Below are 23,359 nucleotides of genomic sequence, written 5' to 3'. Positions count from 1 at the left end.
ACATAGGTCTTTGGGCTACTTATTTACAAGCCTCAGAGATTCATTGTTAGAGAGAGTCTCCATTTGCAATTGGTAGCAATAGGTAAATTCGTGGTTATCTACTCTTTTGAGTAAAAAGTATTTCTTAAATGTTAAATTCTTAGAAGAGCCCAGGTTCTAGATGCTTATGGGGAAAAGGCATATGAATCCTCCATGTCATAGTCTTAACATCAGCTTTTTTTTAAAATTCAATTTTATTTTCAGATACACATTTTCATTCACATTCCCAGCTCCCCCTCCCACTGCTTGAGAAAGCAAGGAAAAGAAAGCCCCCATTACAAGTGTGTAGTTGAACAAGATAACTCCTTGCATCTGCCATGTCCCTAAATAAAATGTCTTGACCTGTCCTCAGAGTCCATGGCTTCCATGTGGAGCTGGGTAGCCCTTCCTTCAGATTTGGAATGTGCAGAGTGTCACAAGTCACCTGGCACAGCCCCTCATTGTAACGATGAGAAGACAGGGTCAGGCAGCTTCTGAGATTTCTCCTGGATCCCTGGTGCTGCAGGTAGCAGAGCCAGCATTCACACACAGGTCTTCTTACTCAAGACCTAGAGCTCTTTCCATTGTACCATGTTGCCTCTTCCACTTCCTGTGTCCTGTAGGATGGTGCTAGGGATGGGTACAAGGATAATTCATGGTGCACTTTGCCCAGAAATCTTTTGAAAGAGAATTCTTATTCAGCCTTGCTAGTAAAGTGGGAACCTAAAATTAGAGATACTTTCCAGCCAGGAAGATGTGATATAGAAAGGAAGACAGCTCAAGTGTGGGAAGCTGTGGGAAATCACAAGAACTCCAGAGCACTGGAGTTCTAGGGTTAGGGTTTAGCCATCTAGGCATAGGTATCTCTTCCTACCCCTGAGCCTCTGACCTTTGCATTGGGTCTGCACCAAACAGCAAAGCAGTGCCCATATGGAAGGCCTGCCCTCTACTTTTCTGCTCAGATTAGTTTATTGAACTTCATTAGATAAACAGTTGTGGCTCAGCACTGACTCATTCATTACCTTAATTACCACTGTGAGGTATTGCAGACTGATAGGAGCTCCATTAAGCATGTCACTTTTCATGTGTCCAAACAGGTGTTTCATAGGGGATTTAATGCCCTTTCCCTAGACATCAACAACAGATGCTGAGTTGTTTGGGGTTGTTATTTTCCTTATTTGACCAACATGGAAAAATGCATTAGCACCATGCTTTAGAGCTAAAATCTGAAGGAAAGCGGAAAGTTAAAAAAAACCCCACATGCCTAGTAGGAGACTTTGGGGAGAGGTGCAAGCAAAGCAGTCTTTACACTGTATAGAGTGGTAAATGAAGCTGTTTACAGCAGGAAGATTCAGATGTTTAGATAAACCTAGGCCTAATATACTGATAAAGTTTGTTTCCTCTCTTCTGATGACAACATTTCCTATATTAGGCAAGGACGTATTCTTGCTTGACATTGGTCAGCAACCTCAGGAATTTTCACTTGGTTTTGGGCTTCAAAGTACCCATTGTCCATTTGCCTTTGTCCTGGGTTGCAGGGTAGCTCTAGGAACCACTTTGAGGATTCAGGATGGGATTGGGGCTGGTCTGAAGGAGCTGCTCCGTTTGGTGCCAAAGGTATCAGTGTCGAATCATGAAGAGGAGAGTAGCACTCTGCTCTGCCCCTAGCATTGATAATTCCATTTACTTTGCCTGGAAATACAGTAAGAGCTTAATAAATACTTGTGAACTGACTTTGCAGACCATCTGTGATCAGGATCATGGATTGGAGTGATATGTGTCCTTAGAGGTCATCTCGTCCAGTGTCCTCACTTTATAGATAGGAAAGCCAAGGCCCCCAAAGTGAAGTGACTTGCCCATTGTTACATTGCTTAATTAGTTGAGCTAATTTGATCCCAGACCCTTTGTCTCCATATCCAGCACTTTCCAGTTCTCTCTGTGTGGCTCAGATCCACTAGCTTCTACTGTTCTAAATCCAAGAATCGATGAGGATTCAAGGGTTCCTTTCTCCTCCAGAATCCCTCCTTGTAGGTATAGTTCAGATATTTCATTCCAGATGGCTTAGAATGTGCAGGGAGAAGAGCTATGGGAGAGAATTCTTTGGAAGAATGAAAAAAATATTTCTAGGGCATTCTCAATATCTTTTTGTGATACTTGGAATCTGTCACTTGGTTTTCTTTTAAATATGACCAAAACAAGTCCCAAACATCTTCAGGAAATTCCCTGACAAGTATAACTTGACCTTTAAGGAATGTTGCATTTTTGTCACAATCTTAAGTTTTGGTTCAATCTAAATATTTTCAGTAACCCAGCATGAGGATAGGGAGAGTTTTATAGACTCTGAACTGGCAAGGACCTCAATGACTGTCTGATTCAGCACTGATGTATGGGGAAAAGAATGCCTACTCAACACTCTGTCCACCAAATGATCATCTAAGCTTTGGACTTTAAGACTTCCAGGCAGAGAGAACCTATTACTTTCCAAAGCAGCCCATCCACTTGGGGTTCGCTCTCCCCATTAATTGTCCTTTGGCCTGTTCTCTGAAGCTAAGCAGAGCAAGATCTGTTTCTCTTTCATGTGACCAAATTTCAGAGACTCAAATATGCCCCCAATAAACACATCCTTGAGGGATCCTTCTTCAGAATCTGGGAGTTCCAGAAGTGGGGCATTATGGCCCTCAATTACTAAGCATTTCAGGCTGAGCGCCATTCTCAAGGCCTCTGGGGTCAGCCACAGTGCACAGAGTGCTGGGCCTGGCATCAGGAAGACCTGAGTTCAAATCTAGCCTCAGATACTGATTAGCTGTGTGCCCTGGGCAAGTCACCTTACCCCTGTGTGCCTCAGTTTCTTCTACTGTAAAATAGGGATAATAGCAGCACCTATCTCACAGGATTGCTGTGAGGATCAAATGAGATCCAGTTTGTAAAAAGCCCTTAGCACAGTGCCTAGCATATAGTAGATGGCTATGGAAAGACTTGTTCCATTCCCTCTCCTTTCCCTCCTTTCAGATAGAAGGTTAAATTTGCACTTGCTAGGGAAAAAGAAAGATAGAAGGAGGAAAAAATCCTAATGATAAGATATTGGCAGTCAGATCTTTGTATCCAGTGATTACATTGTTAGGAATTCAGCCCCCAACAAAAGCGATTTAGGACTTAGGCTGCAGTTTTTTCTTGGTCTGGTTAGAGGACCTTTTCTGAAATTGACCAGCTAGTCCAGATCCCCTTTAGAAAGTTTTTTTTAAACTATTCTTTTGTCCTTCCATGTGTCCACAGTCTGATTTTCTTGGGAAGTTGAATGTTGCACTCGTCATTTATGTGTGTGTGCTGGGTGTTGTAGTGAATGTGCATTTGCTGCTATTGCTGCTGCCTCTCATTCAAATCTTGGGAAATGTTTAGATGAATGTGTAGAATTCTGTCTCTCATATAAAGCTTTAGCTTTTAAATATTGATTCTGAATTTTCCTTACTAAATTCTGTAATAACCCACTTCTCTAAGCCCATCTTATTTCTTGCAGATGAATGATGCTATGGGATTTGAGTTACCCTGGGTCTATTTTGTCAGTCTCGTCATCTTTGGGTCATTTTTCGTACTAAATCTTGTACTTGGTGTATTGAGCGGGTAAGCGACACCTCTTTCATCATGAAAGCAGAGTCCCAAGGACAGTTGCCAAGACCACACAGGCATTGCTAAGTGGGGGCCGTATCGAGTGGAGCTTTCAGAAAAAGTGCCACATTCAACAAATTAGACAGTATATGCATGTAGAGTAAATGGTTCACCTGCCTTCTCTCATTCTATTTAGACTTAAATTCTTGAGTTTTTTCAAAGGAAAACTGCCTTTCTCTGACATTTAGGAAGACAAAGTTATAAAAAAGATAATTGACTAAAATGTATTGACAGTGTGGTTCATAATCGAAGTTTTATGCATTGTCTGCCCCTTCTGGCTTCATAGAAGGAGCAGTTTTGTAACCATTGTTACGGATTGTGCCCCTTTCACCTAAAGGGGCTGGGAGTACAGAACAAGGCCAACTTCTTGGTTCCCTATAGTCTCAGTTTCAGGGGCAGAAGTGGCTTTATTGGGAAAGGTTGAGTGGCCCAGGCCAGCCTTGACTGGTGGAGGGAATGCCTGAGGGGTGTGGCAGCTGCAGCTGGGGCTCTGCTCTTTAGTGACTGGATAACTTGTAACCAATTTCCTTACGTTTTACAGGTAAATGATGCAATAGGATGGGAATGGCCATGGGTGTATTTTGTTAGTCTGATCATCCTTGGCTCATTTTTCGTCCTTAACCTGGTTCTTGGTGTGCTTAGTGGGTAAGCAGCCCGATTATTGTTGCACATGCCCCTGAGCAGCGTGTGAGTGGCCCTTTGGAGTCTTCCAGCTGCTCAGTGGTGGCTTCTTTGCATGCCCTTTGGATTCTTTTGTCACTTCTTCCAGTGTGGTGCTTTGGGATTGAGATGTGGTCCCTCTGCCTGTATCTGTCTGTGTGACTTTGTGTGTTAACAGCATTTGCCAGACACTATTGATTATATGAGGCATTAATCACCTCACCTTGAAAACCCACCTGTGTAGCCAGTCACAGCCTGGAATGATGAACTGCAAGTGAGTAAGCTGGTTTTCCCCTCAATTGAGAAAAGGAATATTGTCCCCTTTGAGAAGTCAGGTGGGTAAGAGGAACCAGGTTCTTTAAAGTATCCCCATCATGGATCACAGCTTCTGGTTTTATTATAAAGGGATAATGTGTTTGGGTTAGAGCAGAGACCTCATAAAGACCTCATTGTATCAGCTGGGTTTCTCGTGCTGCTAAGCATGATTCCTCTTTCCCTTCCCCTTCCCCTACCCTTCCCCTTCTTCCCTTTCCTCTTCTCCTATCCCTTTCATATCTTCTTTTCTGCTCCTCTCCTTCCCTTTCCCTCCAGTTCTCTTCTTTCTGCCTTTTCCCCCTCCCTCCCTCCCTTTCTTAGTCACAGACACTTTTCTCTTTTAAGATACTGTGTGTAAGCACTGTTAAATGAACATTTTTTATCAGAGGTCCCTGTTTTTGAAATGTATCTCTATTTACCTTTGTGGTATTTAAGGCCATCTCCTCTATAGTCTACCTGTCAGAGCTTCAAGACAGAGGGAGCCACCTACTAAAAGAAACGTTGACTTGAAAGTGTGGGTCCCATTGGAATCCACTTTTTATCATCCCTTTAAAGTACTGCAGCCATTGTTTTTGTACACAGAGGAGCTTCCCTCCTTATCATACTGGTGTTAAAGGCAGTCTCTCCTAGTTCTTAAAAGCAGGTGCTCTCCGTGTGGCAGCAGTTATCGTAGAGAGTGGAGCCTCAGAAAAGCCCCCTTACACTGAAAATCTACCTTGTCAATCCAGGCCAAGGGAGCCCAGTTTGTTTTCATCCCATGCTTCTATTTACTACCTGGTGCCCCTCATTTGGGGCTAGTTAGTCTATAGATTTGCTTTCTTTCTGAGCCTCAGTTTCCTTGTCTTTAAAACAGCACTCATGATTACCATGGACCATGGATACCAGCATTAGTGTCCATGAAAGCTCTTCATAAAGAATTGAGTGCTGCTGTCCATGCTGAAAGCCTTCTTGGGTTCTCCCTGCAAAGACCCTGACATCCTTTAGCCCTTTGCTCCTGACAGTGCTCTCAACTCTGGTATTTATTAATTTTTTTGTATCTCCCAGATTGCCTGATGCCTTTAATACTCATTGTCCCTAGACAGTCTAGAAGTTCGCTAGCATTTGTAGCCATAAGAGTCACATGTGGAACTAATTTATCTTCCTAAGAAAGAAAATTTGTGGGGAGGAAGAAGAACCTTCCTAGATCAGACCCAGAGTCCATATGGCATATGATTCTCTTTCCAGAGGATAAAAGGTAGTAAGATAAGAGATACTTCTCTGTATTTTAGTCTTAGTTTGTGTATCTAAGCATCTCCAACTTGTCTCCATGGCCTGTTATGATTCTGTCCTATGTCAGTTAGCTTAAACCTTGCTTCTCTTCCCTACAGTTCTCATTGAGAGGGCAGCCTGAGGCTATGGGAGGAGATAGGAATTCTGGGTGTGAACTTGGAGCACCTGAGGCCTTGGGCTAGTCATTTCCACCTTCTGGGTTAACCCTAAAGGAGGGGCTTAGATGATGTGAACTCTTGAGGTCTCTTTCAGTTCTCAGTTCCAAAATCTGGAGCTCATTTCCCCTGAGGACACCTAGCTGGGTGCACAGTAGATGCTCTTTGGTTGGCTAATCTTTTGTCTGGTCTGTTTTCCTATGAATATCTTAAGAAAATAAATTTTCATTTTTCCTAAGCAGCTCATTTGCCCAAACTTGGCCTTTTCTGGTATCTAGTCACAACAGAAAGAAAAACCAAGGGGGCGGCCAGGTAGCACAGCAAGTAAGAGTACCGGCTCCAGTGTCAGGATGACCTGGGATTGAATCCGGGCTCAGGCACTTAGCACCTACCCAGAAACACCTGGCCTTGTAACCTTGAGCAAGTTGCTTAACCCCAATTGCTTAGGGGCGGCCAGGTGGCTCAGCAAGTAAGAGCACCGGCCCCAGAGTCAGGATGACCTGGGATTGAATCTGGGCTCAGATACTCAGCACCACACCTAGAAATAACTGGCCTGTAACCTTGAGCAAGTTACTTAACCCCGATTGCTTTAAAAAAAAAAAAAGAAAGAAAAACCAAGTAATTAATCATTTCCTTTCATCATTTGTCTCCTGGCAGTCCATATCTCCCTCAAGGTATTGGAGAACATTAAAAAAAATTATTATGACAGGTTTTCTGACTTGAGTACTGTATATTTATGAAGCTAAAACCATGAGAATATGGTATCCTTTTAGTACCAGAAAGGGCTGGAGAAATCACACAGGTCAATATCTTAATTTTACATACCAGGAAACAGGAATCCTGAGAAGGAAAGTTCCTCTCCCCACATGGCAGAGGTGGGTCCCAAGTATCACTTACAGTCCCTTGTTCTTTGGCTGCTAGGGGGCATCATAGTGCATGGAACGCTGGACCTGGAGTCAGGAGGACCTGAGTTCAAAGCATGTCTTTGAACCATAATGGCTTTGTGACCCTAGAAAAGCCTCTCTCAGCCTCAGTTTCCTCATCTGTAAAATGGGGGTAGTAACAGCAGCTACCTCCTAGGCTTCCTGTGAAGGTAAAATGAAACAATATGTACAAGGTGCTTTGCAAACCTCAAAGTGCTGTAGAAGTGACAAGATTTTGATTGTTTCCACTACTATATAGAATTGCCCAAGAAGTTAATTTTCATGGAAATATTTTTGCTAAGCATATTTTCCTTTACCTTCACGTTTTTAGAACCTCTGTATATTTAAATGATTCTGTGGAAGAAATTTGATCCCCAGGAGGGGGAAAATTACCTTTATTTTATAACCATAATTGCCAGATAATTCTGTTCATCAACCACTTGGCCTCTGACCCTCACATTCAAAGAGACAGTGACTGAGAAGGCAGCTGTAAACTGCACACTAACTGCTGCATTTTTTTTTTTGCTTTTTAGGAGGGGAAAGGTGGGGCAATTGGGGTTAAGTGACTTGCCCAAGGTCACATGGCTAGTTAAGTGTTAAGTGTCTGAGGCAGGATTTGAACTCAGGTCCTCCTGACTCAGGGCTGGTGCTCTATTCACTGTGCCACCTAGCCGCCCCATAACTGCTGCATTTCAAAATGTTGGCCATGAGCCTTCTCCTTCGACCTGCCTTGCTGCTCTGCATGAATTTTCCCTGTTCCATTGTTAAGCACAGCCCCCAAAGGTGGTTTGCCTCCAGACTCCAGCTGACAGAAAAATGACACTTATCTTAAAGAATCTTCATAAATTTCCCAAGGTACAGGCCTTTGTTTGTATCACTAAAGTAAAGACCTGTGGACTTTACCAAGCAGTATTTCCAAGCCCTTTAGAAAGACCAATGTGGGATTATTACCAGGTGTCATGCTTCCTGTCTTCTCCCAAGGAAGTGTTATGTCACATAGATTTATTTTTCAGAAATTATTAGCTCATAGATTTCTTTAGAGCTGGACAGAACTGTAGACACCATCTCACACGACCTCCTTGTTTTACAGATGAGGCAACTCAGACCCAGATGGGTGAAATACCCAAAGTCTTGCAGAGAGTAATTTGCAGAATCCAGATTTGAATTCAAGCCCTTGGGCTCCCAAGCAGGGCCCTTTTCACTGTACTCTGGTGACCCTCAAATCAGTGTGTTTTGCTTTGACAGTTATGTTATTCTTTTATAATTAGAAACTAGTAGGGAGATTTCTAACCCAATATCGGCAACCACTAGTTTGGTATTTATCAAAAAGAACCTGGCTGTGATGTCTGCACAGGTACTTCAGTTGGAGGGCATCAGATGAACACAAACCAGTCCCCAGGTAAAGCCCAGGCTGTGGCCACATACTGGCCTTCTAGACAGAAGGCTCCAGACTCTGGTGTCCTGCTCTTCCCACTGATGGCTGTCATGACACTGAGGGATGGGGTGTGTGTTTTGGCTTCTGTTCATTGTTGTACAAGATGCATTTATTTTCCCTGCCTCTTTGTGTTGCCATGTGGCCATTCCATGCTCTTCCTCTCTCTGACTGCCTTCGTCTTGTGCACTGCATGTTGGAGGTATGATCTGGAGTTTTTTGATATGTCCTGAGACTGCTGATTTGGAGGGATTTGGGTTTTATATCAGATCCAGTTTTAAGGTGAGTGATGTGCCTTACAAACTTTAGACTGCATCTTCAGAAGTAACCAAACACAAACATTGACTAATGCTTCAAGGAGAGACTTGAGGAGATGCTGGAATAGAAATTCATAGGAGGAGCTGGGAGGCTGTGGGCTTTTATTACAATTTTTCATCAAGTCAACAAGAGATGTTTCTTATGCCCAGGAACTGCAAACCATGTAAGATATTAGTCAATAGTTGGGACAGTTTATGTTTCACTTAAATCAGCTTTTTGGAAGCCTTGTGCTTATTCTCATTTTAAACTCTAGATTCTATTTACACTTAAAAACTGTCATCAGTGTGTTTTATTTTAACACGGCCTATATTTCCCCCATTTTTCTCCCCTCCTCCATCCTTACCCCAACCCCATCTATCCCATATAACAAAAAAAGTAGATCTTTTTAAAAAGTGAATGATGGAATTCTGACTTAGCTCTTTCTAACTGCTGTTAACAACACTAAAGTAGACAGAGTAGAGATGCCAGTGGTTTGTCAATGCCCAGCATCTCAGCTGTTTTTCTGGAAGGCCCCATGAGGACCATCTGAATCTGTATCTGTCTTCACAACACCAGGGAAACTCACTAAGTTTCAGCCACAGCCTCGGGTCACTGCCGACCTAATAGAAGTAGCTTATGACTGATTGTTAGGAACACCCTTGAATTAGTGACGTGAGAGTAGTCCCTCAATCTGTTTTCCATATTTATGAAATAGGGACAGTACTTATTCCTTTAACTCCATTTGTAGGCTATGTTGGCTGACTCTTGACTATGCAAAGATTAAGAAGTGGAGTAAATTTTGGTTTTTGTCAAACTAAGATGAAGGAATTTACATGTGTGTGTGTTTGTGTGTGTGTGTTGTAGAAATGACAGGGAGCCACCACACAGTGAAAGTAAGGTCAGAGACTAAAGAGAAGTGACAGCTGTCAGAAGAGGGAAGGGCAGAGTTCAGGATCACTGGTGAGGGTGACGGTGATTAGAGGTGGCTAAAGCTGAGCAGAAACAGAGGCCAAGGGAGTCTGAGAGGTTGGTGTCCTGACAGGACAGTGTGTTTGAAGGAAACATGAATGTTGAAGTTACCAAGAATGAGCGCAGAATTTAGTGTATTCACAGAAGCTGAGAACACTTTCCTTCATGAGAAAGGAGGGAGAAGGACCAGGAGGTCAGCAGATGATAGGATATTTTTAGATCGATCTAGACAGAGTGAACTGTGAAGGAGCAGAAGCCCCTTACGGATTGGGAGCATTGGGAGAGATTCGAAGAGGCATTGGAGCTCTGTGTCAGGAGTCTTCAGGGGAAGGCTAGGCTTGTGTGAGTGTCAGAAGATGAAGAAAGTATTACACGAAGAAATCCTCGATGGAAGGGGGCAGTTTATGAATGCTGGAAGTGGAGTATCCGGAGGTTGTAGCACAAAGGTTTGGTAGATGAGAGGAGGCACTGGGGAGGGGCTGAGGAGGAGAGGAGGCAGAAGCTAAGGGGGAGGAACGTTTTACTTGAGGTGTCAGTGACCCTGGATCAGCAGGAGGTGGCAGTGTGCCGGGCATAGAGGGCTAGGACCAAGTAGGGAGAAGCTTGTAGACTAATCAGCCCAAAGTCCTAATTAGAATCTAATTCGTGAGTCTCTGCTAATAGTGTCTTCAAGATGGGATCTCATTGTGGTCATCACTTTCATAGTTTGTAAGATCCTAGAATCTCATGGCATTTTAAAAAGCTTTTGTAAGTTATAGAGTTACATGAACTAACATTTATCCGAGTATACTATATTACTATATTCTACCAAAGTATACTTTTAGTGAATCGAATAATTTGTAATTAGTCTAAATCCATAGGATGCTGTGAAGGTAGGATGGGACCGGGTGTGAAAGGTATATAAACTAAAGAGGGGAGCATCTGTTTTATCCTAGGGAGCCATGAGAGGGAGCTGTGGAGTGTGATTGAGTAGGGAGGGGAGTGACCTGGTCAGATCTACATACAGAGAATCCCTTTGAGGCAGGGAGACCAATTCAGAACCTGCTGAGGAAGGGACTGAGCCCTGACCTTGGTGAGAATGGAGAGAAGCTGAGGCTTGCTAGTGATGCCACCGAGGTAAAAACAGAACCGTGTGGGCTGAGGCACCAACACATCGGAGTCACCCTGTGCTTGGTACTTAGGTGCTGGGACACTGAGCTTCCATGGGCCTCTTTGGAGTGCCCACCTTCTAGTTCTCTTCTTCCCCACATTGTTTCTGATGCTGATCAGGAAGCAAATGGATTAATGTCGTGCTGCCCAAATGTCACATCAAGACTGCCATGATGACCAAATGGGAAAGACATCTGTTCCCAGATCTAGCTGGTTTGTCTGAAGTCCATGGTTTGCCTACTGGTCAAGTAAGCCAGAAATAATTGCAACACTGCAAGACCTCTGTTCTCAACTGTATGTGATACCTGAGGTCTGACTGGGAGTGAGGTTCTCTCGTTGCCTGCACAGTGGGATTGTGAGGCCTATCACATGGCTAGAGAATGCCCAGGCTTGGGGGTCCCTTGAAGGATATTCCTAAATCAGCCCTCTGGGGAAAGAACAAGTGAGACAAATTAGATTTAAAATCTCTTTCAAATAGGACACCAAACCTCCTCTTTTAATATACAAACCACAAATATACTTTTAAAATAGTGAACTTTCTTGTTGCTGAATTAAAAAGCTGTCTGCTGGAGGAAACAGCCAGATCCCGATGCCATTGGTAAAAAGGTACTGAAACTCCTAGACTTGGGATTTGCATCTGAAATCAGAGCGAGTGGTGCTGCTGGCTCTGGTTTCCATAGGAATTGATGTCAGATCAGTGAGGAAAAGTTTTTTGCTGATCTTTGTTTCCCTGGCAACAACAGTGGCCGGATCCAGTAGAAGGTCCTCACTTGCTCATTCCCTTAGCATTATTTTAACAGAGTAGCAAGAACCTTTTAAGATCCCAGATAACTTTAGTCCTGTTGGTGCAAGTGGAACCCGCCCTGTAGCTTAGCAATTTCACTCCGGTTGTCGCCAGGTGAGTTTCATGTCACCATACCATACATAGTTTATTTCTGCCTCATGCTGCCGTTGGAAAGGGAGAAGTTTTATAGGGAATATTTTTAGGAGGTCAGACCACTACATTATTGAGACCTAAATCCTGGAAAAGAAAATTAAAAAATTAATGATGTTTCACCAAAGTGTGAAACTCTTCTTGACAAAGCCACTAAGCTAGGAATGATCCAAATTAAAGCCATAATTTTTCAGCACTTCCCACACAATAGGTGGCATTTGCAAGAGCTGTTATAGTCACAGATGAGAAGAATGTTTTATGGGGTTTGTCATTTAATTCCTTGAAAGACAGATTGGCCAATGTTGCATAAAGGGGCCGTTAAATATGAAATGGTGCTATGTGTGTGCTGTTTAGTTGAATAAAATCATCAACTATCTCATCCATTATTTCTGATAAAATTTAACCCATAGCAGGTTATTTTAGGGAGCATAATTGCTTACAGAGCTGTCATATCACCCCCAGAAGACCCATCTTTGTGGACAAAAGATTTCCTCTGTTTTAATGTTCAGCATTGTCCCAGTAACTAGATTTTCATTGTACTAATCTAGGAAACCAAGACTCCTAAATGCTCATATTCCCTTCAGGAATTCATAAGTTAGAAAAGAATGGTACCCAAGAAATGATCAGTGGCTAAGAGCTCCTATGGTGCTTTTTACATAAATAACCATTTCAGGCCGCTGGCATAAACTCAAAATCCATGGATGAATTTGTAACTTTCTTTTTGTATTACAATTAAATTATTGGAAAAAAAGTGTAAACCTATTATCACCTCTTGGGGACTTTGCAGTTCTACAGTTCCACCTCTACAGCCTGCCTGCTGGCCTCCTTACCAAGCTTATAGCCATTTCACCAATCACCCCTAAGTACCAATCACTCTACAAGTTTGCTTTATGCACCACCTTATTTAATTTGCCTTCTCTTGCTTATTTTGCCTTGTCAAACACTTCCTCCTTTCCCTTCCCCGGTCTTGCTTTTCTTATGCTGACTTACCGATTCTATTTGATAGAACTCCTTTCACTTGAACCTCTTCTTACAGAAGCCAGAAGTAGAATCTGGATCTGGAAATTGTTAACCTTCACATTTTTCTTTATTTCTCCCAAATTTCCCTTCCTGACTCCACAAGTCCAGACTACTCCAAATCGTCTATACACCTTCCTTCTTATTACGTGCCAGACCTTTTCTGTTTGTACAATCAACTGTCATGGAAAATTGAAGTCAGTTCCCTGTGGCAAGAGAGAATCAAGTTAACCATATGGATGATAGTAGAATTGAAAGAATATAGATTGGAATTGGGAGACCTATGTTCTGGTCCCATCTCTTCACTTAAAACTTTTTGACTTTGGTCAAGTGGTTTACATTCTTGGGCCACAGTTTCATCTGTAAAATCAAGGGATTGTACTAAATGCATTCTAAATTTCCTTCATGGGAGCAGTGAATGATAATGTCTTAAGCTGATAAATTTACATGTGGAGGTACTTTGAATATCAACTAACCAGCCTTCCTTCACTACTTTTTAAGATCCCAAGGTCCCTAGAGGTGAAGTAAGTTTTCCAAGGACCTTTTACTCCAAACCCATTGTTCTTCAGTGGTGCCATGAAGATTTTTCTGTGGGGGAATAAAGTCTTCCCATCTGTTTGAGACAGATCTGTTGGAGTTTCACATGAAGGTTGAGGGATGAACATTATGGTCTCTGGAAGCCTTTGTTTTGATGTAATAGATTAGGAAGAAGCATAACACCCATTTTGGTTTTTTTTTTTACTTCTTTCTGATTTTCATTTTAGAAGAATGGCTGTCTTGTTTGTACATACTTTCAGCAGAGAAAGAGGGTCTCATAATTGTTGTGAACATGTAAAATAATGGTAAGGTTAAAAAGTTCTTCTAATAGGCATTTTCTCCAATCCTAATAAAAAACCTGCTCTCAAAAAATCCATTAGTCTGGGGAGGCTAGGTGGTGTAGTGAATAGAGCACTGGCCTTGGAGTCGGGAGGACCTGAGTTCAAATCCAGCCTCAGACAATTAACACTTACTAGCCATGTGACCTTGGGCAAGTCACTTAACTACAGTTGCTTTGCCCTCCCCCCTCCAAAAAGAAAAAAGAAAAAAAATTAGTCAAGTTTTTATTAGGTATCCACTATATTCCCTGCACTTGGCTCTTTCAGAGTAGAAATTAAGAGAATACATGGATAGCCCTTGAGAAGCTTACCATCTAGTTGTGTCAGAAATGCAAATTGTGAGAAGTGTAACCCTCAGAAAAGGGCACCATTGAATTCCAAAGAAATAATTTGAACGGTATATATATAGTATGTATGTATATTGCTTCATACTATAATTTTACCAGTATAGAGAACACTCTTACTTGATGCAGAAAAATGGCTCATTTTTTACTTAGGATCTTAGATAAAACTGCCTGAGATTCTTCAGAGGTCACCAGGATCACATAGCTACTGCATGTAAAAGTCAGGATTTTAACCCAGGTATTCCTTACTCCAAAGCTAGCTCTCCATCCACTCTACCTCACTTCCTCTTAATGCTAAGTTCGAAGGGTAGAAAGATTTTGTGGAAAAGTGGAATTTGAACAAGACCCTGCAGGAGGAACAGCAGGGTTTGAAGAGATGAGAAGGAGCTGGGGAAAAGCCTGCCAGTTGGGAATACTGCATGAACAAAAATCTGGAAATCTGATTGGAAAATAACATTTCAAAGATAGTGGATGCATTGGTCTCTTGACAGAGGCTCACATTGAGAAGCAACAAAGATAGGATTGGGCCAGACGATCGAGGATGAAGACTTGGAGAGCATTTAGGAGACTTGGCCATAACCGAGGGCCAAGGAGAAGGTGGCCCCTGGGATGGAAAGTAAGGGAACAATGTGAGAAAGGACTTCTTCATCAGCTGCTATGTCAACAAACTCTCAACTCTGTAAGCATTTATTAAATGCCACTGGGGACCCTGGCGCTAGGGAAGTAAGGGCACAAAAGAAGTAGCCTTTGTTCTTAAGGATGAGGAGACAGTTTCTCCAGAGAAAAAGAGATACAGAATAAGTATATGTGAAGCACAGATAAATTAAATGTAGCTTGGGGATCACGTGCAAGGCAGCACTTGGGATTGTGAGAGTCATGAGGTGAGGGGGTGTGCATTCCAGGCTAGTGGGACAAGCCTGTAGAAAGCACCGGGAAAGGAGATGGAATGCTGCCTCTGAGGGTCAGCAGGAATACTGATTTCACTGCATGGGAGAGTACTTGAAAGAGAGGAGCATAGAATGAGACTGGAAATGTAGGTCAGAAGCAGGTAGTGAAGCAGATTTGATATTGACTCCTAGAGGTAACAGTAAGCCTCTAGACTTTGTTGAACTAGCGAGCGACAGAAAGCTGTCCTTGGAGATGATCATGTTGGCAGCTGGGTAGGAGATGGACTGGAGAGGGCAGCCCAGCAGTAGGGGAATGTTTAGACAGATGCAGTGACCCAATCTAGAAATGCTGGAGTGCTGAAGCAGACTGGTGACTGTGTAAATGAAGAGAAGAGAATGTATGTGAGAGGGATTGTGGAAATGATTGTGTACAGGAAGGGAGAGTGAGGGACAAAATTGACTTTGAGGTTGTGAACCTGAGTAGTGTCCTTGACAGCAAGAGGTGAGTTCAGGAGAAGGAGAAAGAGAATTAGTTCAGTTCTGGGCCTGTTGAAATTTAGACAGCTACAGGACAACTAGTTTCTGGGAAGTAAATGTGATGGAGGAAAGTGAGAGTAACAAGTGTGGACAGCTTTCCAGGATTTTGGCTACGAAAGGGAGGAGAGATAAAGGATAAAGAGTCAAGCAGAGCTGTTAGCATCAGGACATCGAAGTATTTGTGGGCATTAGGAAATAGAGCAGAAATGAGGGAAAGGTGGAAAGTTAGAGAAACTGAGAACGATTGTGTGTCTTTCTCCCAGGGGAGATGGGAAGGACAGGATCAAGAGTACAAACCAGGCAAGGGAAAAGCCATTTCTTTATTTGAGATTGTGATAGAGGAGAGAATGAGGGATGATATCAAGAGGTTTAGATATGTAAAGTAGGAGAGTAGACAATTTACAGTAAATGACTCTTTACTTAACAAAGTATGAGGCTGGGCTTGATGAGGGGAGAAGGAGCTATGAGGAGAGTGAGAGAGCCCAATTGAAATCAGATTATATAAATTTGTAGAAGACTCAACCAGTGCAATTGCATGACTTCTTCCAGTGCTGTTCAGAAGTATTTGATGAATCTTTTTTGAAATATAAAACCATTCACTTCCCCCAAGATCTTAATCATTCTTTTTTTCCCCATTGAGTTGATATCTTTTTCTTCTTTTCAGTCAGGAAAGAAGACATTGGGGATGAAAGGGTATCCCAAGTTCTGAGGAGTAGTCCTGCTCCTCATAGCCAATATATTGGCTAAAATGTTCTTAGACCCCATTATTTTTAGCCTTTGTTTTTGGTTTGGTTTTGTTGGCTCTAAAAAGCAGTTGACCACAAAAGAAAACTCTAAAGTCTTCCAGATATTGGTGTCTTCTGCCTCTTTATACTGCTAATAAGTCCCAAGTTTCAAGTCCTAAGGTGAGCCTCAGTGATGAACACAAATCCAAGTTAAATGGTTCTGGGTGATTCTCAGAACGGGAAACCTACTTCCTACCCATCCTTCAGTCAATGATGAAAAATGTGCTGAGATTCAGGGAGTTTATTCTTTCATCAATGCCTTTTACCACATAGTTTTGTATTTACATGGTGGAATTTTAGGTGAGCTTCCCAGGAGAAATAAATAGCACACTGTTGTGCCTCCCTGGTACACTTGGCTCAAGTAAACCTCCCTTTCTCCTTTGCATCTTTTAGCCCATGTTTCCCCTCTGAATGCCATCTCATTGCTACCATTAGCTCCGTAATAGCTAAGGTTCAGGAGACACTGCCCTTCCGGCTTCCTAGTCAACACTACAACCCATCCCAATTTGTTGGCACAGAAAAACCAGTTCCCTGGGGTTCTACCAGAGAGGCTGCTTTTGGGAGCCAGACTACAGTGGCATACTTCCCTTCTTTCCCTTTGTAACCAGGGAACTGAAAATGTTAGTTATGGTTGCCTTTGGGACCAGGAAGCAACATTAGAAAACTTTGTCTTTGAAAATACCCTTGTGGTTTGTGACTTGAATAGCATTTCTTTAGAGAGTGGTTTCCAGGGATCTGGTGATTCAGAAACACTCAGAGGGACTGGAATATGAGAAATTAACCCCTGTGTGTTTCTGAATAATACCTTGGAGAAGTGGTCCACACCTCCCCCGCTTCAGTCAGATAAATGATAAAGCTTCATTCCTTTTTTTTTTAAAGGATGCATGTGTTTTGTTGTTGGAAGGCAATTTTTATTTTTGCTAGAGATTTTTCTTTGTGTAGCCCCAGGAGCCGACCTTTAAATGAATTTCCCCACAACACAGCCGGCAGCTTGTTCTGTAACAGGAGAGCATGGGCATTTACAGGACGCTTTTCCTTCTTATCTCATGACACGAAGTGAGGAGAGACTTAGGTTTGAAAACCCTGTGACTTCCTAGCTCTGTGACCGTGGGCAGGTCACTTAACCTTCTGAGCCTGGGTTTTCTCATATGTAAAATGAGGTTAGTATTACTTTTATTAGAAATTTCACTGACTTGTGGAAGATTTACTGAGATAATGTATGTTAAGCCCTTTTCATACCTTATATATATAAAAATATATGTATATGTAAATATCTAAATATTTTATTATTGACTTTATCAGCAATAGCAAATTCACTATCACTAGAGCTTTTCAAGCAGAGGTTGGGAAAACCCTCGAGATGCTTCCTGCTCAGGGGTCCTCTGAAGGCCGTACCCACGCTGAGCCTCCAGGATCCTAAATCCCCTTTGTGAGCAGACACCCAAAGCAGTTTCCATCTATCCATCTGCCTCAGGAACAAGTGGTCATTGCTTCCCTTGGAAAGTTTCCCCTTGTGCCCCCTTGTACAAAATTTAAGTGAAGGACATTTAGATGTTTGGATGCTGCACTGAGAGTGGCAGTGAGCTGTCAGGAATCCTACTGCTGCTTTCTTCAGAAGTGAACCTGCTCTGACAAGCTTTCTCTTCTGTGCAGAACACAGGCTGATGGGGGAAGGGGAGAGCCAAGTCATAAAAAAGGCAGGAGGGTATTTTTTTGCTTGTTTGTTTTTTTGGAGGGGGGAAGGCAAGGCAATTGAGGTTAAGTGACTTGCCCAAGGTCACATAGCTAGTAAGTGTGCCAAGTGTCTGAGGCTGGATTTGAACTCAGGTCCTCCTGACTTCAGGGCCAGTGCTCTATTCACAGCGCCACCCAGCTGCCCCCAGGAGGGTATATTTTGCACTTGAAAAAACAAAAAACATGATCTGTCACAGTGGAATAGCTGTTTTTGCTGCCAGCAAACCAGGACTAGAGCACAGTGTCCTCAGAAACGGGCATAGGAGTTTTCTAGGAAAGAGGCGATCAGATTTTTCAGCAATTAGAAGGTTGTGAGAACATAGTTTCCCAAGATCCTCAGAGTCCAGAATTCTTTGCCTATAATCTGGCCATACACAGTGAGACATCTGGGTCCAACAGACATCTGGGTGAAAGAAGCAATGGTTCTCATTCTCTTTGAGCTTGTCTGACTGCTCAGATGTCTTGATGGCTGAGGTGATGATGGACAGAAAAGACCTGAAATGAACATTAGCATTTCTCAAATGCAATATGGTGGTGGTAGGGTTCTCTGCTTGAGAGGGAGTTTGGTGGAGAGGATAGAGAACTAGAACTGAGTTCAAATTCTATCTTTGATGCTAATTAGCCATGGGACCGTGGGCAAGTGACTTCCTCTCCTGTTTCCTCATTTGGAAAGGGAAGAGTCAGAGTGAGGCCACCACTCTGAAGGTCTGCTCAGTCACACTTGACCACTGGATGATAGAGGAGGGAGAGGAGGCGTAAGCATTTGGATGCACACACTATGGGCCAGGCCTTGTACTAAGCACTTTGGATTTTTTTTTTAACAAATATTAAATCCTGTGTAAGGCTCCAATAACATATGTATGGAAAGCTCTTTGTAAGCCTTAAGGAGTGCTAGTGTATTAGCTGTGGTCAATGGTCATTATAAATTAGCAACCTTGTTTTGGCCAGTTAAACCAGGCTCAGACGATGTGATACTTTGCAAGCCTCAAGTACTGTATACGTGACAAATGTTTTTAAAATAATCATTATTGAATTCAACAGCAACAAATTCAGATACTAGTGAGTGAAAAACCTGGAGTGAATCAGATGTAGCAGAAGGAAGGGAGTGCCTTGATCTGTCCTGGAAAGGGAGGTCCCAGAAAGGCAGTGCGGTGGCCCTTTCCAGGTGGAAATGCCATTCATGGACTAGTTCAGCCTTCACCTTAAAGTATTTAGAAACATAAAGATGACTGCCTTCTCCACCTCAGGCATATAGGCTTCTTAGAGGATGTGGCTTATTAGTTTGAATTTGATCTACCCTGGAAGTATAAACTGTAGTACCAGTGGAGAAAATCGAAATAGTTTCGTTTATGCCCCCATTCTAAGAAAACCAATTTTTTGTTTTTGTTTTGTTTTGTTGTACAAAATATAGAGAGCAACCACATTAGGGTCTGTTTGCTGTAATAAGCAACAGCCCCATGTGCCACAGACAAGGTTAGAAATATAGCTAATGTCTGTAATGACTAAAACCATCTTCAAAAGATACAGTTATAAGGAATGAGGGACTACCACACTTCAAATCCTACCTCTGATGGTGAGAACTGTTTGACGTTGGATAAGCTTCTCTTAATTCCCTGAGAGTCACTTTCCTCACCACCTATGTTTCCTTGGTCTCCCAATTGGTCTCCGTGTCCCCAAGTCTCTCCTACCTCGATCCATTCTCCACAATCTGCCAAAATGATTTTCCTGAAGTATAGGTTTGAACATATCCGCATGATCAGTGAACTCCAGTGTCTCCCTCGTGTCTTCATGATCTAATACAAACTCTTCTGCTTGGCATCATGGCCTGGCTCCCTCCTCTCTTTCTAATGTTATTACATCTTGCCCTCACAGACCTTTTGTGTTTCCTCATACACGTGCTCCACCTCTCATTTCCGGGCTTTGGCACAGAGACCCCCTTGTCTGGGAGGCCCTGACTCAAAGGATCCCTAGTTCTTCCAGGACTCAACACATGTTCTATCCTGTATGTGAAGTTTGTTGAGATGACTTCCCCCAGAAGCTAGTATTCCCCCTCCCCACCCCCCACCAAATCTCTTGTATCTGTTTGTATGTCTGTGTGTAGTATATGTGTGTCTGTGTATGCATGTATGTGTGTGTCCATGTGTCTGCATATGTGTATTGTGTGTTCTCCAGCTTGAAGTTCCTCAATAGCGAGAAGGCTTCCGCTGTTTTATGTGTGTTCTTTGCATATTGCCTGGCACACTTGTGCCTGGCAGGTGCTTCTTATTATTCAATACTTCTTGACTGATTGAATGAATGAATGAGAACAGTGCTCTCCTTACTTAACTGTGCTGTTAGTACCAGCAGCTATCAGCCTCCTCCTCCTCCTCCTCCTCCTCATCCTCTCTTTGTTTAGATAGGTTACCTTCCATTGTGCTCTCATAAACTGGTCTCCATTCCTGAACTCTTCTCCCAGTATGGTGAAATAGTTATGAGTGTAAAACTTTTCTTTTCCAGCTTGGGAAAGTGATAGAGACCTTTTCATTTGTGAAGGCCATCTTCCAGTCAAAGGCCTCCCACTCTAGTGTAGATGAAGCACCAAAGAGTGGTTTATATCAGATATTGAAAATGAAAATAAACTATTCAGTATAAATCCTGTCCATGGGATGCAGGGAAAAAAGCTTTTAAAAATTAACAAAATTATTTTTAATCTCTCTCCCATCCCCCCAATAAAAGAGAAGAAAACAAAGCCCTTGTGATAACATGCAGAGTCAAGCAAAACAAATTTTAACTTGGTCATGTGAAGAAATGTGTACATTTTGTACATCTTGAGTCCGTTGCCTCTCTACCAGAAGGGGAAGCATCTACCTCAGTCCTCTAGAATTGTGGTTGGTCGTTGGACTGAATAGAGCTCCTAAACAGTACAAAGCTGAGAAAGCCTTTTTCATGTCTTGAAACTAGGGTTTGTATGGAATATGGCATTGTGGTTTGCCAGGACCTTGTTGGACAAGAAATGTTATATTTATGTTTAGTGACTAAGAAATCCATGGACCTTTGACAACCCTCTCCTGGCAGAAGGTGAAAGTCTTGAAGGTTTCTGCTACACAAAGGGCATGACATCCCTGGAAGGAGCAGTACCTCAAAGGGGAATGCTTTCCCCACAAAGGATAGGGGTTTTCACAAAGTACTAATTACTGGAACACTTTTTTAAGGCTTCAAAACCATTGTCAATTCTTGTGGTTCTGGAATGATATTCAAGGCAGCTTGACCTAGAGTAGTGTGAATGTGAATGTAAACAAAATTTTTTGTAAATGCCTAAGAGATATCAGGTCCCTCAGATGGAGGAACTATGGACTAAGGAAGTGGTAGAAAGGGAACTTTGAGATGATGCCAGCTGGCCTTTTTCCCCTCCTCCTCTACAGTGTTCCTGACTGGTGGTGACCTGACTTATTCCTGAGCATTCCTGCTGCTAGTTACTCTGAGAGATGCTGAGAGAGAAGATACAGTGTGATGCCTGGAGTGCTCTCACTCCTCACCTCCGCATCCTGGCTCTTTGGGTTCCTTCCACACTCATTTCAAACCCAACCATCTTCTAGAGGCCTTTCCTCTGAGATCGCCAATAGGATCAACTTGCGGAGGATCTGGAAAGCAAAGTAGAAGAGTTTCAAGGTGATCCTATAGGTGATGGTGAGCTATCCAATGTTTCTGAATAGGACCGTGACACGTTCACTTGTAGGTCCATAATAGAAAGTCAGTGCAAACAGAGGCAAGGCCAAAGGGCAGATTGCTCTCTGTTAAGATGCTTTTGCACGAACTGCTCTAGCTGTCCGCTGCCGGGGAGCTGTACACAAATTAGCGGCAGCAGATTTCAAGTTGTTGTTGTGTCAAATCGTCAAGGAGATTCTTCAGTGAATAATTGCTTCTGGAAAAGAAGAAATACCTAGAGGGAAGGTTTTCCAGCAACCTTGAACCATAAAATTGATTTTGTTGAACTGGTATAAAAAGAGGGACAATGGAAGGCTTACTGGGGAGGATGTCAGGTCAGGTCATAAGGCCTTGTCAGGAAATCCTGACAGCCTTTCAGATCCAGCCAAGAAATCTAGCCATCCCTGGAGTGGACCATGGTGGGAGGCAGTACAGCTCAGATAACTTGGGTTCATGCCCTTGCCCTGCCACTCACTACCTGAGGGATCTTCGTAAGGCACCTAACTTCTCTCTGCCTCAGTTTCCTCACTCTTCTATCTTCCATGTAGTTGAAGAGTTCTTTCAGCTCAGGAAGAATGATTGTCCTGGACACATTCCTTTATTGGATATGTACTTGTTGAAGATGTAGAGTCCCATGAACTGGCCTACATGTCCTCAGAAACAAGGAGGAAATGAATTGTAACCATGGAACGAAATGGAAATGAAATCAGATACAGCCCTTGCCCGTGAGGAGCTTCTATTCTCCTAAGGACATAGCACATGAATAACATGCAACAACTTCAGAAAAAGAATGAACTCTCTTTGTGTGGAGTGTGGCTTTCACCTCTTCTCATAGCATCGTAGAATTACATACTTGGAAGGTTCCTTCAAGATCACAGGATTTCACCCCTTCTTTCCACAGAAAAGAAAACTATGGCCCAAAGGGGGAAAATGACTCAGGTGATTTGTTCAGGGTCACATAGTTAGTGGCATAGCCTGGCCAAGAATCTTGATGCCCCAGTTCTAGTCCACGGCTGTTTCTATGAGTTGCCAAAGTCATACAAGGTCCTTGGCACAGGGATTATCTTCAGTTTAGATGAGAAAATGGAGGATCCTCTTACAGATTTGGCCTAGCAAGATGACCCACTGTCCAGGACTTTCGACTTCCTCCTGTCCATCTCTCCCCCCACTTACTGGTCTCCTCAGGTAACATCAGTGAAGTCAAAATAGCTGTGCAGCTGATACTCTTATAATACTGGACAGTTTTCAAAGCATTCTATACACCTTATTTCACTGGTGCTCCACAGCAATTCTGTGCAGTAGGTAAGATTATCTCCATTTTGTAGATGAGAAAACTAAGGCCCAGGAGTGTAGAATTCAAACCTAGGTCTTCCTCACTTGAGGTGCAGCACTCTCAGCCCACTACAGCATGGCCTGATGGTAGGACCTTCCCTAAAGTCTGATTATACCTGGGAGTCGAGTGGCCTACAAATTCAGCAGGAAAAACCAAGATGATGTCACATCCCCAAGAGTCCCTGCTCCCTATCTTTGTTTGCATTAATAGAAGGAGAATGTTCAGAGTGAGGGAAGCGATGGTGTCACTGCCCTCCTGCTCGGCCAGAACACCTTTGGAGTATTGTGGCCAGTTGGGGGCATCATATGTGAAGGGTATTGCCGAGGTAGAGCCTGAACTAAATGGCCCTCTGCAGCGTGAGGGGACTCGAAACCACTAT

The 23,359-nt window shown here is 42.9% G+C and overlaps 2 protein-coding genes across 2 annotated transcripts in view; one reads left to right on the top strand and one right to left on the bottom strand.

The window, feature by feature from the left end:
- Positions 1 to 23,359, top strand: part of CACNA1D (calcium voltage-gated channel subunit alpha1 D) — a 368,515-nt gene that overhangs the window by 180,133 nt on the left and 165,023 nt on the right. Inside the window, exon 8 of the mRNA XM_069084375.1 lies at positions 3,533 to 3,636. Within this exon, the coding sequence (XP_068940476.1) occupies positions 3,533 to 3,636 (104 nt within the window). The remainder of the gene's footprint in view (positions 1 to 3,532; positions 3,637 to 23,359) is intronic.
- The window catches only part of TKT (transketolase), a 495,005-nt gene that overhangs the window by 415,638 nt on the left and 56,008 nt on the right, over positions 1 to 23,359 (bottom strand). The window lies entirely within an intron of this gene.

Source organism: Petaurus breviceps, unplaced genomic scaffold (assembly GCF_028583685.1).
Source record: "Petaurus breviceps papuanus isolate PSGF00001 unplaced genomic scaffold, PetGlider_PUasm1.0 174, whole genome shotgun sequence".
In the NCBI taxonomy this organism is placed as follows: domain Eukaryota; kingdom Metazoa; phylum Chordata; class Mammalia; order Diprotodontia; family Petauridae; genus Petaurus; species Petaurus breviceps.
This window is presented reverse-complemented; position numbering and strand designations above follow the sequence as displayed.